This window comes from Sceloporus occidentalis, unplaced genomic scaffold (genome assembly GCF_023333645.1).
Source record: "Sceloporus occidentalis isolate IW3139 unplaced genomic scaffold, rSceOcc1.0.p SCAF_1, whole genome shotgun sequence".
Taxonomy (NCBI): domain Eukaryota; kingdom Metazoa; phylum Chordata; class Lepidosauria; order Squamata; family Phrynosomatidae; genus Sceloporus; species Sceloporus occidentalis.
The window spans coordinates 33,045,673-33,062,967 of NW_028316981.1; the positions used below are offsets into that span (position 1 = coordinate 33,045,673).

Here is a 17,295-nt window from a genome sequence, read left to right on the forward strand (position 1 = left end):
GTCCCATTAAATATAATGACATAGCAAAATGGTGTCCCTTATAAAAATGGAAAAAATCTGTGTATAAGAAGGGCCAACTGTAAATGGAATGTCTAGCAGCAGGACGGACATGACATCATGTGATAAGTACTAGCCAAAGATGCCTTTATGATGTTGAAATTCCACTTCGCTAGCCTTGTGTGATGAAGTCCCACATGTGGATAAGGCAATAAACAAAGTCTAGAAGATTCAAAACTACCACTAGAACTTTAGATTAAATGTACAGAAATTGGGTTTATTAAAAAGGAAATTGGGCAACTAATCATCCTTCTTTTTGGTTAGTGTTGGATTACAGGCACTATGACAATATGCATATTGTCCATATTGTAGTCCAGCAAGTGGACTACACCCCCTTGTTTTGCTTGCTTTTATACAAATGCAGCAATGCATTTTAGCCACTTTTAGCCATCCTTTGTAGCACCTTTGAGACTGAGACAATGACATTTCTAGCACAAGCTTTTGTGGACTTCAGTCAACTTCACCTTGCATCTCATGATGCGGACTGCAGTCCATGAAGGCTTAAGCTAGAAATTTATTCTTCTCCATTAGTCTCAAAGGTATTACAGGACTCTTTTATATCTTTTCATTCCAATTCAGCTGTTTCTTTTTCCAGTGTACCTTTGAAACTGCATCATGCACAAAAACTTATGCCAGAATTTTCTTTTTCTCAATCTCAAAGATGCTACAGGATTGCTGTATATATTTTTATCTATCATGGCTTTACTTCTGAATACTTCCAAAAGTCTAGAAAAGTAAAATGGTGTAGTTCCACTATTACTGTGCTTTAAGTCTGTTTAAGAAATATCACCTCTGACTGTACCTGGACCAAGACTTTTTTTAAAAAATAATCTTTATTAAAGTTTACAATATATACACCCATCAAACGTTGCTTTTATATAATCTTGTTACATAAATACAGCTATAATTCCCCCCTGCCCCCTGATTGATTTCCACAAATATTTCTTAACAGCTAATCACAAATATTCCTCTCTTGATCAAAGTCTCTTTGTAACTACGATCCTTTCTCACACACTGTTTGTGCGTGTATGTATTTTTCTCCTCTTGAATACCAAAATAGAGATTGCGCCTTTCTACAAAGTTTTCTTCGTTATATCATAGCCAAACTACTATATTATTCTATTTACTACTTTATACGGAAAATAAAATATTATAAATTGAGATTACACTAAAAATTGTGTTTATATTAACCATTTGTCTTTACAGAACTTTATCAATGGGTCCCATATTTCTTTTGACTCTTCATTTTTGTCTTTTAAGGCCATTGTAATCCTGTCCATTTCTACTATTTCCAACGATTTATTTAACCAAGTATCTAACGTAGGAACTTTTGAGTGTTTCCACACCTTTGCTAATGACATCCTTGCTGTTGTTATCAAATACAAAATAGCTTTTAGATTTTGTCTAATTTCTTTGTTGTCTACCATATTCAGCAAAAACAACTCAGGTTCCAATTTCATTTCAATTTGATACATTTTTTGTATAATTTCTCTAATCTTACACCAATAATTTTGCACCTTAGGGCAGGTCCTAATGAAAGAAAGAGCCGACATTACCGTTACATCTCCAACATGTACTTGAGCAATTTCTGTGAATTTTACTTAATCTGGATGGGGTCAAGTACCATCTGTGAATCATCTTTATCAAATTTTCTTTCATATCCATACATAATGTGAATTTTAAATCTTTTCCCCAAGTTTTTCCCCATCTTTATAAATTTATTGTGTGTCCTATATTTTTTGCCCAACTGATCATACAGGATTTAATCCATTCTTTCTCCAATTCTAATTTGAGACAGAATTTATATTATTTTGAGATCATCCCTTTCCTTTTGTCGTCTCGAATAATCAGATCTAATTCCGTTTCTTCCCTACTTACACCTGTTTGCTTATTATCTATCCTATATCGTTCACTTAGTTGTAAATATGCAAACCACTGAATTTTGATAACATTTTCTTCCAATTCTTTTTTGGATTTCATTATAATTTTCCCTTTTTCTATTTTTAAGATATCTTTATATCTCAACCAGCTTCTTCCCTCTATGCCTGATCTTTTGAGCAATGCTTCGTGTGGTGAAACCCAGTCTGGGATAGTTCTGTATATTTTCTCCTTATATTTATTCCATACTCTTGACAATAAACTTCTAATTATATGATCATTAAAGATTTTATTCTTTGCAATCTTCCCATACCATAGATATGCATGCCATCCATAAATTAAATTAAAGCCTTCTAAATTTAATAATTTGCGGTTTTCCAAATTTATCTACTCCCTTATCCATTCGAGGCAGCATGCATTATAATATAATTTCAAATCCGTTAAAGCCAGGCCTCCTCTTTCCCTACTGTCTGTTAATGATGACCATTTTATTCTTGCTTTTTTGTTTATCCAAATGAATTTCAATATATCTTTCTTCCACTGGCCAAATATTATGTCATTTTTTATTATTGGTAAATTCTGGAATAGGTACAATAATTTGGGAAGCACACTCATTTTGAATAATGCTATTCTGCCAAGCCAAGATATCTGCAATTTTGTCCAATTTTCTAAATTTTTCTTTATTTCTTGCCAATTCTTCTTATAGTTATTATCAAAGAGATCACTGTTTTTATTTGGTATATCTATCCCCAAATATTTGACCTTTTTCTGAATCTGTATTCCAGTTTTAATTTGTAATTTTTCTTCTTTCTCTTTAGCCAGATTACATGTAATTAATGCTGACTTAGATTTATTTATTTTGAATCCCACACACTCCCCAAAATCATTGACCAAATGGAGGACTTTTTCGGAGTTTACCAAGGGATTTTCCAATATTATGACCAAGTCGCAAGACTTTTATTGTGCAGAATATTCTGAAATCTGAGTTATTCAAGTATAACAAAAGAAGGAATATATCACACAAGCATGACGTAAGTTCAGAAGACTGGCAGACATACATCCACAACTGACATGCCACTGAGTGGGGAAAACATATCATGAGAGCAGAGTAGAAAATGAGGCATAGGGAAGATGGGGCACAGAGAAAACAATAGATTCTGTTTCTTTGCTCCCTGATGAAATTCATTCAAGGGCCGGTACAAATGGCCCTTTAAGATGCCCTCGTCACGTGCTAGGCTTGCCAGATGCCCCTCAACCCTAGCACGTGATGAGGGCATCAAAATGGTGGCGCCCTGTACACACAGGTGCCACCATTGTTATGCAAGCGCTACATGGCATCTACACAGTCCCGTGCGGTGCTTGCATAACAAGTGTGCCAGTGGCGCACTTGTTATGCTGCAGCCACAGCGCAAAAAGAACCCTCTTTTTGCAGGTTCTTTTTCCACCGGCAGGAAGTCACGTGGTTCGGTGGCTAAGGTTTCCCACCGGTAGAAAAAACGCCGCTGCCAGCCTGGAGTACATCCAAGGTATGTACTGGGCCAAAGTGAGGCAAACAGACAATTGGATGTCAAAGGGCCTTTCAAATTTGTAAGTTCAATAGACAGGCAGAGAGTTTGGTTTGTAAAAATCCCTAGCATCTGGTCAGAGGATACAACCATTGTGGGGATGTGCTGACTGACACTGAGGCTATATATTCTTTCTTAGAAATAAGCACTGTGAAAAGGTTAGGGAGAGCCCAAAAAAGTCTGAGAAGGGAAGGCAAGGAAGGTGGCCCTTCCTTCATCCAGGAAAACACCAGAACAGACAAAGTATGGAAAATGTATTTAGGCACCATATATCAATACATCTTTATTTGGGAAGCAATTAATAACTGAACCAAAGTAATTACAATTCCTTTCCTATAATTCTGCAATGAGATGATGAAATAAAATGGCACCAAGAGAGAAGACAGAAATGAAACTCATTAATAAAAATTCAGCTGACTGACCATTTAAGTTTCTCATTAAAATCGGTAGGTTCCTGATTAAGGCTATCTCATCTTATTTGGATGACAAAGTTCAAATGTCAATTTAGACTCTTATAAATGCATCAATTTCCATCTGCCTTTTTCTGTCTTATTTCTGGGAAGATTAATACCATATGCCATATTTTTTACCAGTACGCTTGTACAGAGGCATAAAAATGAAACACTAGACTTAACCCAAAACATCAAGGACATTTTTTCTTATATCACAGTGCAAGGGATAACCATTTGTAATCAAATTAGGTGTCTATGTGTATTTAAAACATGGATGTTTAAATAAGTTGTGTTGCTCAGTGTTAAATAAAAAGTTAAACTCATCAGTCTTACCTCCTCGTTGCACAAGCAAGGTCACCTCACTTCCTTTCGGACATTCGATCAGCATATCCACAACTTGGTTGTGAGTTAGATTCTGCACATTCTTCTTATTGACTTCAACTATAAGATCACCTTCTTTTAGGCCTCGGCACCTTGGACTGTCAACAATTTGCTTCACTCTCTGTCCTCCACCCCCAGGACTGTCTGCTATAGTAAAGCCAAAGCCCATGGGTCCTTTAATTATATGTACAGTTATGAGTTCAGGTTGTGTTGCTATAGAAGAAGCCAAAGATACAGTGTCATTAGGGTAGCCATGGGATCCATTTGAAGACACTTCGGCAGGACTGCTAGGCCTAGGCTCCTTCATTCCGTTGATTTTCCCTGTTTTACTACCATGGCTTGCTGGGGAGTCATAGTTTTCTTGCCCATTCACAATGATCGGCTCTTTATCCAAAATGGCCACAGATGTCACAAGGCTTGTGTTGGGATCATCTGGGTCAAAAGGCAGAGGGTAGCCTCGGCACAGTTCTAGGTCCACACTGGCACCGATGGGAATTGACTGGAAGATTTTGACAACTTGAGCATGCGTATGGCCCAGTACACAGGTGTCATTCACACTGACAATAACGTCTCCTATTGAAAAAAGTGATGAACACTGTGTGAGTTTATACATACATTCAAAGCTCTAGATGCTTTAACATGTCATGATAGTTTAGGAAACATCATTAACTTACCAAATGCCTACAACTGAAAGGTTTTTGTCTTCAGCAAAAATATTCTTTGTATCATTTAGTATCCTTGGTTCAGGACATACCTTGTGCGACAATAACCACAGTGGCTGTACTCATATAATATGGAGATCTTTAAATCTTGATCCATATTGTTTTGAGCATGGTCAGTAGGATTTATTTTAAATAAAGTATTTTTCTCTAAGCAGGGAAAACATATCCCATTGTCATATCACATGCTTTGTTTGAAAGCCTATTCAATTTCAGAACTGGCTTATATCTTATGGCACTGGTGTAGGTGAGGTGTTATTTGAGAATTACATTTTCAAACCCCTAGCTGCCTAGCACATACAGAATGAGTTGCATGGATTCTGTTTCCCCCACACAGTAAAAGGATGAGAAAATAATTCAGAACCAGAGTATGAACATTATTCAGTGATGGCCAATAGTTATCCTCTTTTCATATGAATGCAGTTATATTTTAACGACATAGTTTATAAAGAAGTACAGAACAGGAACAGGAGGTGAAAATCAAAATAGGTTTTTAAACACATAGCAATCAGACCAGTGTAAACTAATAGAAATGAATTTGGGCCATGAATTCAAATCTGAAAGTGATGGAATCATTGGATTTCCACGTCTTGGTGATTAAGAATAAAATAGAATAAAATAAAGGGATGTTAATTGATCTGCTAAAATGGCCAGTAATCTTCAGGAGACTGGAGGAAGGGTTTGAGAGTCACTGAACTATAGTATTCATGAACATATTTCATGGCAACAGGGTGTGGATAAAACAACTGATGATTGCCATTCATTTTACTGCAGTGATGCTTTTTTATTGTGAATCAGAATACTACTTCGGGAAATTTGTTAACCAGTCAATTTGGACATTCCTTTTTGGTCTATTCACCCTATCCTTGGCATGCTATGAATTCACAAAGCCTAAATGTTTCAATGTATAAATGACAGATATAAATGAATTAATGAATGTCAAGGATTAATGATCATCATGGCTTCCAAGATAGACCTTGAGATACACAAACTCTGAAGTGACATTCTTTGCCCTTGTCAGTTGACATTTTCAGATGTTGTTTATCTCAAATAACTGCAATATGTGTAAAAAGAAATATGGGGACCTATGAAGCATTGGTGAGTCTAATTCATGATCCCATGCAGGCTGTTCCTCGGCTTATTACTCCATTCTTTCTTCCATCCAGACTGAGACATATGCTGCATTGCAGTAAGCAATTAGCAGAATACATGCCAGGTAACTCATCTGCACTGAGACTGAAACTGTCAAAATATACAAGCTACAGAAAAGGGCCATCAAGTAATTGCCTATCCCTTTTCTTAGTTCTCTGTTTTTCAAATAGCATCCCATCTAGGTGACAACATCAACTACAATACTGCTTAGCAGCCACAGAAGTTTATGACAAGACTGTTTACTTATTTTGTCAGGTACCAGACTTTTATTGATCGAGTAGCCAAAAAATTATAGTGCACTTCTGAGTGTTTTAAAATCCTTAGGTGAAGACAAGTTTTATTGGTTTTGTTTTATAGATGAAAGATGGAGGTCAAAGCAATTGCACATTCCATAGAACCTTGAATCAAGGCCTGAATGTGTAGTTTGACCTTAGATCTTCAAGGTCTCACAGCCTCAAAAAATCCACTCCCTAGACTATGCTAGCTAGCCAAAATTTTTGAATGGATGGTATTACATGAGTAGCACACAATTATTATTTTTTTCTTTTATCTAAAGCAATAGCTGTACCTGTTTCCATTTTGCCATCCAGGGCAGCAGGGCCATCAAGCACCAAACTCTTTATCTGAAGAAACTCATCTGGTTCATCTCCTCCAACAACCGTGAAACCAAACCCCCTGCTGCTTTTCCTTAGCTTGGTGTGAATGAACTTCCCTTTCAGTTCAGATGGGTTTCGTGTGAAAAATGGTTTTCCGGCTGCAGACGTTTCAGACGTTAGCCAATTTGCCAAGATGGAGACACAAGGAGACAAAATAAATAAATAAATAAATATTCATCTCTCTAGTATCCTCCCCCCACTTCACCACTTTTGCCACCAATGAAGTAAACTAAGTTGTAAGGATAAGTAAGATATAAAACTTCACTGAACACTCCCTTTAAAAGAGAGGGAAAACTGTTAGGAAGCTCAAAAACAAAAAAACAAAAAAAAGGAGCATGCCCACCACAAACTCAGCTGCACCATATGGCCCTCTCTCCTTGCCTGGAACCATTATAGCAATTAATACACTCCATCTAGTGAGAAGATAACAGGCAGTGATATTCTGAACTGCTATTGTAATGTACAGCCTAATTACAAATTCTTTTAAGAAAATGGCCTTATTAAGTACAACTAGTTCAAGTACAGATTTTCCTTTAAAGTTGTTCTAGTTTTACAGTGGTATGGCTTCATTATGTCTTCTATAGATTGAATAACAAGATCAAACAAAAGTATCCAAATAACTTGGAGGTGTTTGTAGATGCATATATGAGTAGGGAAAGGGAGATGATCATAATAATATATTTATAGGTCAGCTATCAAGATAAAATACTCTCACTGATTCCATACCCCAGGTGCAAGCAGTGCAAAACACCGGGACCTACCAACTCAAAAGGGTTCAGAAACCTACAGCAGGCAGAGCTTTTCCCCCAAAGCCTCACATGCTTTTTTTCTTTTTTTTGGGGGGGGGGGCAGGGTGGTGGCGGCTTTTTGAGCCTTATAGTATGTTGGGCAGTAGGGTTAAAGTCAGGTGGACAAAGCATCCATGCAGTGATTCCTTGATCTAATAAAAATGTTGTATAATTTTTGGCAGGGTCTGATAAAAGTGCATTGATTTTTGGCTTCCAAAACCCACTGTAGTTTAATACGGTTACAGAGTCAATTAAAGGAGACATCAGGTAAATCGCTGAATTTTGGTCTATGTGCAGGCTAAATCATGCCTGGATATGCGTTTTGCACATGGGTCCACAATACACTGTGACTGCCAGTGAACCCTCTCACAGACAAATCAGTATGCATGCATGTGACAATGTCCTTATTACACAGGCCAATGGGTTATGATGATGATGATGATGGCCATTTGCATGGCAAATATAAATATTTGGAAGATGGGATGACAATGGTTTGCAGATTGTTGGTGATCTGGGTAGCTGACTAATGAACACGTGAAGCTTCCCTATAGCAAGCCAGACTATTGTCTCATCAGATTCAAAACAGCTGTTTCTTAACGTGTTAAGAACAGGTACTTCATGATGCCATTTAATTTGCTGGGAATTGAACTGTGGTTCTGATGTACATGTTCGGCTATACACATGTATGCTGCTGACATCAACAGCAAATGTTTTCAACATTAACTCTGGAATCAAAACATTTTCCAATTTCTTTTTAGGCTGCATCTACAGTGCATAAATAATGCAGTTTCACATTGCTTTAATTGCCATGGCTCAATGCTATGGAATTCTGGAATTTAAAGTTTTGTGAGATTTAGTGCTCTCTGTCAGACAGCTCTAGTACCACAACAAACTACAAACCACAAGATTCCACAGGATGCAGCCATAACAGTTAAAGTGGTTTCAAACTGCTTTATTTCTCCATTGTGGCTACATCCTTGAGGACCACGGTTAAGACAGTTGGAATGTTTTGTTCTGCACAGGGCTGATCTGAGCACTGTATGTGTTGAAATCTAAGCAGGGGATTCAAGCATGTACTGTTAGGATACAAGCATAGATGTAGTGCTAAGGGAGGATAAAGAAATCATACATAACGTTAGGAAGGCATTGATGAGCACTGATAAATAAGACAAGCCATGGCTGACCACAGGTTAGTTAAAGAGCTAGATGCCGGTAGTATGTATAAAGAAGTAATATTCATGACAATAAATATGTCTTAAAATATTTAAATAAGTTTATTTTAAAATAATGCAAGGATGAATTCAATATTTATAAAAAATATATAATTGCAAACATCAGCCAATACATAATATGATACATAATATGAGTCTTAAAAGTGACTCAGGACACCATAGCTTTAAGTGATGCTAATTATCTTAGAGCATGAATAAATTTTTGAAAGTAGAAAATTGCAAAGCAAAATGACAAATACGGCATGAGTAATCTCCAAAGAAATGCATATGTATATTAACTTAAATTCATTAGCAATCTGACAATTTGCTTTTCTGCATACCAATAACTACATTAAAAAAAAATTCAATGCAAGCGCCAGTTCGTCAAGGGGAGAAGCTCACTGGAAGCTTGGAGCACAGAGACTGCTCCAGCCCCAGTCAACTCCCAGTTGTCCCGGAACCATGACAACTGGCCACTGTGGTACCAAAGCCAGACGCTGCCAAGGCCCTCAATGGGCAGCTGGCAAGGAGCAGCTTTTTGCCGTTCCTTTTCTGGTTGGCTTTGGGCTGCCTTAGATGGTTGCAGAGCAGCTTCCAGCTGATCCAGGGGCATGCATCATCTATGCACCAGGCCCCTGAAGTGTCCAGAAGCCACACCTTTTGGCCATGTGTTTTGGGCCTTAATTACATATTATTTCAATGGGCTAAAGTGAGTAATATATTGTGATATTTCCAGTGGATTGTCACATGCTGAACTAGTCTTGTGAATGGCTCAATGAATGCTCACACTATGATTCTGTATCTTTGACAAGTGTATTGAATGGCCTGAAAGATAAGCTCCCTCCTGAGCATGTACAAGAGTTTCTGGATATGATCTGAAGTAGCTTCAAGGGTTGTATGGGTGACAATGGCAACAGAAAACACTGGTATATTCTGAAAGTGTAATAACATCAGAGGTTTTTGCACAAGTATTAAACACTACTGGTGTTCAGAAACTATGGTGGTAAAAATCTCAAAACCTTTACAGCAAGATTGGTCCTTCTATATATTTGAATTTGTAAGGCCTTTGCTTTGCTACATGCCTGGTTTGTTGTGTGCTTTCAAGTCATTTCTGACTTATGGACACCCTATCATGGTGTTTTCTTGGTAAGACTTGTTCAAATTTGTTTGAATTTGTCAGATTTGTTCATGTTGCAGCAAATTGTGTAAGTGACAAATAAATTTGGTGTCAGCTATACACTCAGCTTCTGCATTGTTATCAGTTTGGGATATAACAACTTTGTGATTTTAAAGAAAGACACCTCTCCCCTCTGCTACAATTAACTGCCTCTGCTCAATGTTCTTGTTTTTCTTGTCCCACACCTGTCCACCAAAGGACCTCCATGGCTCTTCCTGGACGTCTTTTGACCCCCTGGTGAAAGACTGGAGGGTTGCACTGTGCTGTGATGGGAAGGAAGAACTGATAAAGCAAGGAGTTGATCCTACTTTGTTTCCCTTTCATAAAATGAAGCAAGTTGGATAATAATTTACCTTGTACTGGAGCATCTCGAACTGTCTCCTGGTTGTTTGGAGCATGATTTGGAACAGCAGGAGGAGCAAGAGGTGGGTGCTCTTCTGTCCATTCTGAGAAAAGAAAGTTGAGTTTATGTTTCTTCTTTACTTAGACCATAGAAAGATCTACTGCAGACCCTTGGTATCTGCTGCAGTTTGGTTCCAGGGATGCTGAAGTCCCATTATATACAATGACATTGTAAAATGGTGTCCCTTGTATAAAATGACATAATCAAGGTCTGCCTGAGTAAGATACTGTACTGTCCACCTACTGACCAAAAGCATGGGATCAAGTTTCCTGCTCCTTGTTTCTACTTGCAAAAGAAAAGAGAAGGCAGAATTCTTCTGAAGGTTAGTACTATGGTAGAGTGGGATGGGAAGGGTATGTTTCTTCCACCAAGTGGCAAGCATGACTTCAGAAGCATTAACCCCATGAGTTGCTAGCTAGAGAACAGAGAAAAGTCAGCTGCAAAGGGAAGTGAGGAAGTGCCCTCACTTTAACTTTTCATGGCATTCCTGATAAAAGATGGAAGGCTCCCCAGCTATTGGATGCCATTTCCACCCCATTTTGTTGCTCCTCCAGGAAGTGATGCTACTGAGATTAATATGGTCTCTTCTACCACTGCTCCACCCTGGACTAAATTTTAAAGCAAAGTGTGCCAAAGTGGGATGATATGATATTGCTACTCTGTATGCATGTGTGTGTTGTGTACCTTCAAGTTGCTTCCTACTTATGGTGACCCTAAGGCAAACGTCTAATTTTATTTTTTTTATTTACAAGATTTCTGCACATGACATTTACCAATGCCCTCCCCTGAGGCTGAGAGCCTGAGACTTGCCCAAGGTCACCTAATGGGTTTCGTGGCCAAGATGGGAATCAAAACCTGGCCTCCAGAGTCATAGCACAATACTCAAACCACTATGCCATGTGCCTATGTTGACACCTTTAATGCACAAAGCTCAACTCTCGGTGCATGTTTGGGAACAAAAATAAAAATACAGTGTTCCCACGTCATACGTGCATGTGCTTTACATGGCTTTCTTCTGGGAAAAGGAGTGACACGCCCCATAAGGAGTAATGGTGCATGCGCACCACCGCACTGCCACATGCACAAGCCCCATTCATTTAAATGGGGCTCAAGCATAGGTGGAATTCTCTTCATGCGGGTGGTGGTGGTGGTGGTGGTGGTGGTGGTCCGGAATGGATCCCCGCGTAAAGGAAGGGCAAACTGTATAACATGAAATTTGTATTTTTTTCCATACTTCTGTAATTTGAGGCTAGTTTGCTGGAAGCAAATGTGTGCAACGCTGACCTGGACAAGTGTCTGTAAACCTCAGCAGGTGCAATTAGGGTAGCTCATACCTTTAGTCATTGGGGAACATATTGTGTCTGTGGCCAGGATCTATATTATTACTTATTTGTGTACAAAATTTCAGGTAGTATTATTTTTATTTGTGAAAGTCTTAAGCATTTTGGTATGTATGCATGCACATACACACATACAGGTTGAATTCAAAGATATAGTCATGTTAGTCTATATAGAATCAGTATGCAGAGAGATCTTGTAGCACCTCTGAGACTAAGTGAAATGAGGAAGTTGGTAGCATGGGCTTACATAGACTGAAGTATATGAAAGCTCATGCTGCCAACTTCTTTATTTCAGTTAGTCTCAAAGGTGCTACAAGATCTCTCTACACATCCAGCTTGATAATCATCTTGTGTACCTCAGTCTTTAGAACTCTCTTAATTGTACTATGCATACAACTTTGCTGGTCCTATGACAACTCATCCAAGTCTGGGCCTCCTACTTGGGCTTAATGTTTAATGTAGTTATGCACTGGCCTGTGTCCAATTAATACAGTTGTGGTTATTGTGTAAATTTAATTCTATTTATGAAACCTTGTGGAGAAAACAACTTTATACCAAATCAGACTACTGGGCCATCTAACTGACTGCAAGGATAGGCAAGCACATATCCTCTGGTTGTTTTGGACTACAGCTCTGATAAAACACACCCCACAGGGACAGCAGTCAGAGATAATAGCAATTATAGCCCCAAATATATGGAGGGCACCAGAATGACTGCTCGCTAAACTCTAAGGCAGAGGACTTTTCTAGATGTGCTAGGTACTATCTTTAAAATAAACAAAAAACCCAGAGATGCCCAAGACTGACCCTTGGAAGTACTGCATGTAAAACGCATGTTCTACTTAATAACCTCTTGTTATCCATATATCAGATGGAAATCAAAGATCCACACAGATTTCTTTTCTTTATCTATAGGTCACTTTGATCCTTGGTTTTGTTTTCTATACGGAAGAATACTCTAAGGCCTGTTACAGACTGCCAAAATAAAGCTGCTTCGGGTCTCTTTGGAGGTATGCTATTTAAATGATGCATAGCTCCTAAGAGTCCGGAGGTTGTGCCAAAGCCACACTCCATTCCTAAGCACTGGAGTGCAGCTTTGGTGCAGCTTCCGGATTCTTAGGGTGCATGCATCATTTAAACAGCATACCTCCAAAGAGACCCGAAGCAGCTTTATTTTGGCAGTCTGTAACAGGCCAAAGTGATTTTGCAATAGCCACTTTCCCATTTTTTGTCTGGGTGGTACATGCTCAGTTGTATAATGCCATGACTTACATCTGAATCCTGACCCAACAAATGAAACAACCCCCCACCCACCCAAATATAATGGTTGCATAAAAACTCTTAGAAAATATAGATAATAAATTGCAAGATTCACCACCAAATGCTGGGTATATTTCATAACGACTAGCTAAAGACTTTTTTGTTTTGTTTAGGCAAGTGCCTTTGTTTGGGATAGCATCTTGGGCTAGCCTGAAATTAAAATCCTAAATCCAACTGCTAACCTCAACTAGAGTAGACCTACTGAATTAATAGGAACTTGATAATGGCATGTCTATATGGGCCATTTGCAACAGCTTCTCCCTGCCCTCACATCACCCTGTCCAGATGATGACGTGCCAAAGGCGCTATATGACTGTGGACTGTCTACATGTGGAAAGGGTGGTCCTGCAGCGAATCTGGACCAGCCCTGCTTTAAAGTGAATTTAAAAGATTTACCATTAGTTCCAGATTTTTCCAAAAAATCTGAAGCACTTTGGAATAACACAAGACAGCTGTTTACACAGACTTCTGTGGTGATGCCCTCTGCCACCAGCATGGGTTGCTCCTTTGAGGTCACAACAAGGCACCCAGCCATCTGACTGATCGTGGGTACCTTGTTTGTGACCTCAGGGGGAGCAACATGTGCCAGCAGTGACAGTGGTGGCAGCACAGCAGGGATGCAGGTGTAGACAGGTGACCAGAGTAAGGTAATGCAGGTAATGGGGGGGGGTGTCAGGGCAGCTTTGGGACCGTAATACTCCAGGGACAGCCCAGAGTATTATGGACAATGTAGACCTGCCCAAAGTAACAAATTAAATTCCATTGATTTAGCGGATCCATTCTGATTGGGACTAAATTAGATTTAGGCCGACATTATTAAATAATATGAAACCCTTAGAGAATGCATATCATATTTCACAAATAGTTCGATCCCAATGATTTTGCACAGACAAGTGCCAACCTTCAGGTGGCTGTGATGGTTGTGGTTGCTGTTGTTGTTGTTGCTGCTGCTGCTGCTGTTGCTGATCAAGCTGTTTCTTCCGTTTAGCTTCCAGAACTGGATTCTCATATTGTGTTTTCCTGTTGATGTGGCTAAAAAAAGAAGAAAAAGATTGGTATAAATAATGGAGCATTCATTGTGAACATGCTTAAATATTCTGCAAACAGGGGGTAAGTAAACAAGTCAAATGAAAGATCAGGGAGCACAATGCTAATTTACTTTGTACTAAAATGCTGAACTAAAAAGCAAAAAATTAAGCATGGTATCCTATCTTTCATGACCTCTTAAACACATATGGATAATTCTAAGTAACAGTTTATCTGCAAACAATGAGATTAAGGCAGATGGGATGCTTGTATTTATGTATCCTCTCTGGATTAATTAGTTTCTTAGGTGGGCAACCACTGTTTGGCTCAGCTGATTACAAAGGGAGAGAGATCGCTAAGATATCTGATCAACTCACTGTGTTATCATTGCATGTGCAAATTGCTTGTAATAATTTAGAACCAAACTTCACAAAAGCTACCTGCAGTGAAGGCAACCTGTAGACAAATTTAACAAAAAGACAAATCTTGAAAGCTAATAAACCTATCCAAAATCTTCTCAAGTAAACACATGATGCCTCCAAACCCTGTTATGTCAATACAGAATAGGTGGCAGTAATAATAAAGGTAGGAAAAAATGATAAACAGAAATTAATTCTGTTGCTGTAAGATTGTTTAATAATATCTAAAATCACTTCCCAAAGTTCATGTACAGCTTCATAGTTTTCAGTGAACCTGTGCCAGAATTAGACTAACATATTGCCACTCATTCAAGCCTGGATGATTCACAAATAGGAAATGAAATTAAAGTCTGTCCAACTTGGGCACTGCTCCACTGAAAATAAGGGAGCAGTGCAAACAACTGAATGTAGATTTGCTGACAGTATGCCCAATGAATAACAAAACTGTGTATAATGTAACTGGGTAACCTGAACTTTCACAGTGACACAGGATCAAGCACTTTTTTATTTTAATGATCACAAGAGTGGAAAAGATCGGGTTTGTCCTGATAAGACCTATTGGTGCCTGCATCACCTACACCTCCTACACCTATGCCTTCTTTTTAGTTTGCAAAGGATGGTGAAACAGAGTATGCTCTGTGAAGAAGAGTTTGACTATGGCTTTAAAACAGGGATAGGCAAAGTGTTGACTTTGGCTGCATGTGGCCTAGAGGACAATTTTTGTGACCCACATGGCCCTTCGTGGGTCAAAAGAGCCCCCAAAGGCCCATTCAGGCAGGATGACCAGACATCCTTCTTTTCCAAGATATATACTACATCTCAGCTTTCTGTTCAGGAGGAATTCCAATCTGTCTTCCATTTTGAGCATGAATTAAGACTTATATGATTGTCTCTAGCTTCTGTTTTGTAATGCCTGCTTGTGTCGGGGGGGGGGGGGCTTTGCCACATTTGTGACCCCTCTGGGCCACAATTTAGGCATAGGGGGAGCCTTTTTTTTTAAAAAAAAAAGATGATGATGTGAACAGGAAATTATTTACACTCATTTCCTGTTAATAAAACAGGACTCTCCAAGGATCCAAAGATTAAAATGACCTAGAGGGATCTTAAAACATGATAAAAATGGCCCCATCCCCTACAGGGCATTTAGGAATTTTAATGTTGTTGGTTTTTTCCAGAGGGTGCAGTCCTCCAAGATCTCCTAGCTGTCAAAGGAAGAATAGGCATAAGTTCACCCTATAACTTGTAAATGTATTGAAAAGGTTCTGTCAGGATAGCAATGGAAAGTATGGCTAGGTTATCAGAAGAGACCTGCAACCATACTGTACGAAACAAAGAGACTATGGGTTCAAAAATATGCCTGACAGCTTTTGCAACCTCTCAGTCCAGATGTTAAGATAAGTAAATTGTGTACTGTTGTTCAATATTGTTTATTGCTGTATCAGGTGAAGCTCAACAATAACTGCTATCCCAATTAATCAATCAAATTAATCAATAACATAACTTATTTTAAAATGTATTGTCAGTAATCAGTGCCACCACATAGGTGATATGGAATGGACTGACCATTAAGAAATCAATCACGCTATTTTGTGATGTTTTGTTTTGTTTTTTAAAATGGATATTGATACTGAATATATAACTATCGGTTTTTCATCCCAGTGACATCCCCAAACACCCATTCCACTAATACTTGGTATCTTCCTGCAATATATGTAGACAGCCCTACTGGAAACTGAATTATTGCATAAAAATTAGGATTGCTGGGGCTATCAGAGGGAGAAAAAGCAGCACTTCTGAGATTCTCCCAGCTTCAGGAATGGCTATTTGCAAGGCAAATGATGCTGTACGGAAAAGGAAAGGACTTAAATTGCAGCCCAGGCCATGAGTCCAATTCTAAATACAATTCTGCCAATTGTTTCTATTACAATACTAAGATGTTATGATCCTATCCAATTTCTTAATGGAGAAGACCTCATATAAAAGTACACCTGGACACATTTGAAAAGATGTCTATTTATATGAAGTCTTCTCTTTCAACAATAAATTAGCTTGCCACTAAGATATGCAATATGTAACTGCTCCAGAATATACTGAAGTGACCTCCTACTATGATGGTGGACATCTCCAAAGTGGATTAATTTTCTCCCTAGTTCCTCAGATAAATGACTGAAATATTTCGATTGCACCTTTAGTTGACTATGGTTTTCAAGATGTACAGATAATGAAACAGACACCATGATAGTAATTTCCCACCATGGAAAACATTAGGGCTGTAATAAACATACAACCCCTCCCTATTTACCCATATTTCGTGGAACAAGCTGTTTCAGCACTGGAACTCCCTGATGAAAAAATCTGAAGATGTCAGCCACAGGTACTGGCGAAACGTCAGGAAGAAACTTTTTTAGAACATGGCCACATAGCCCGACCCCCCCCCCCCCAAAAAAAAAAAAAACACAACAAACTATGGATGCCGGCCATGAAAGCCTTCGACTTCACAGTTTCTACTCAGTTCATTACTTTTTTTTTACTCCAGTTTGGTACCTGCTTAACCATGTGGGAGGTTTGCACATTAAGCATCATTTTATATGCAGGAACCTTGAATTTCTTTTTGCACAGAAGATATTATTTCTATGCAAATAGCAGCTTCTTGTTCATCAAATGATGTTTTCTACACATGAAAGTAGGTTGTTAATGCAGATTTGGGTTGTCTGCACATGACAGAAAACATAATCCTCTGTGTAGGCTTTT

At 38.6% G+C, this 17,295-nt stretch overlaps 1 protein-coding gene across 19 annotated transcripts in view; it reads right to left on the reverse strand.

Moving 5' to 3' along the window:
• Nucleotides 1-17,295, reverse strand: part of LOC149321295 (membrane-associated guanylate kinase, WW and PDZ domain-containing protein 1) — a 607,636-nt gene that overhangs the window by 99,005 nt on the left and 491,336 nt on the right. For all 19 annotated transcript variants that reach the window (XM_089519146.1, XM_089519138.1, XM_089519129.1 and 16 more), the window contains 4 exons: nucleotides 14,001-14,131; nucleotides 10,390-10,482; nucleotides 6,773-6,958; nucleotides 4,286-4,906 (listed from right to left, as the gene is read on the reverse strand). In XM_089519146.1, coding sequence (XP_089375272.1) covers nucleotides 4,286-4,906; nucleotides 6,773-6,958; nucleotides 10,390-10,482; nucleotides 14,001-14,131 — 1,031 coding nt within the window. The remainder of the gene's footprint in view (nucleotides 1-4,285; nucleotides 4,907-6,772; nucleotides 6,959-10,389; nucleotides 10,483-14,000; nucleotides 14,132-17,295) is intronic.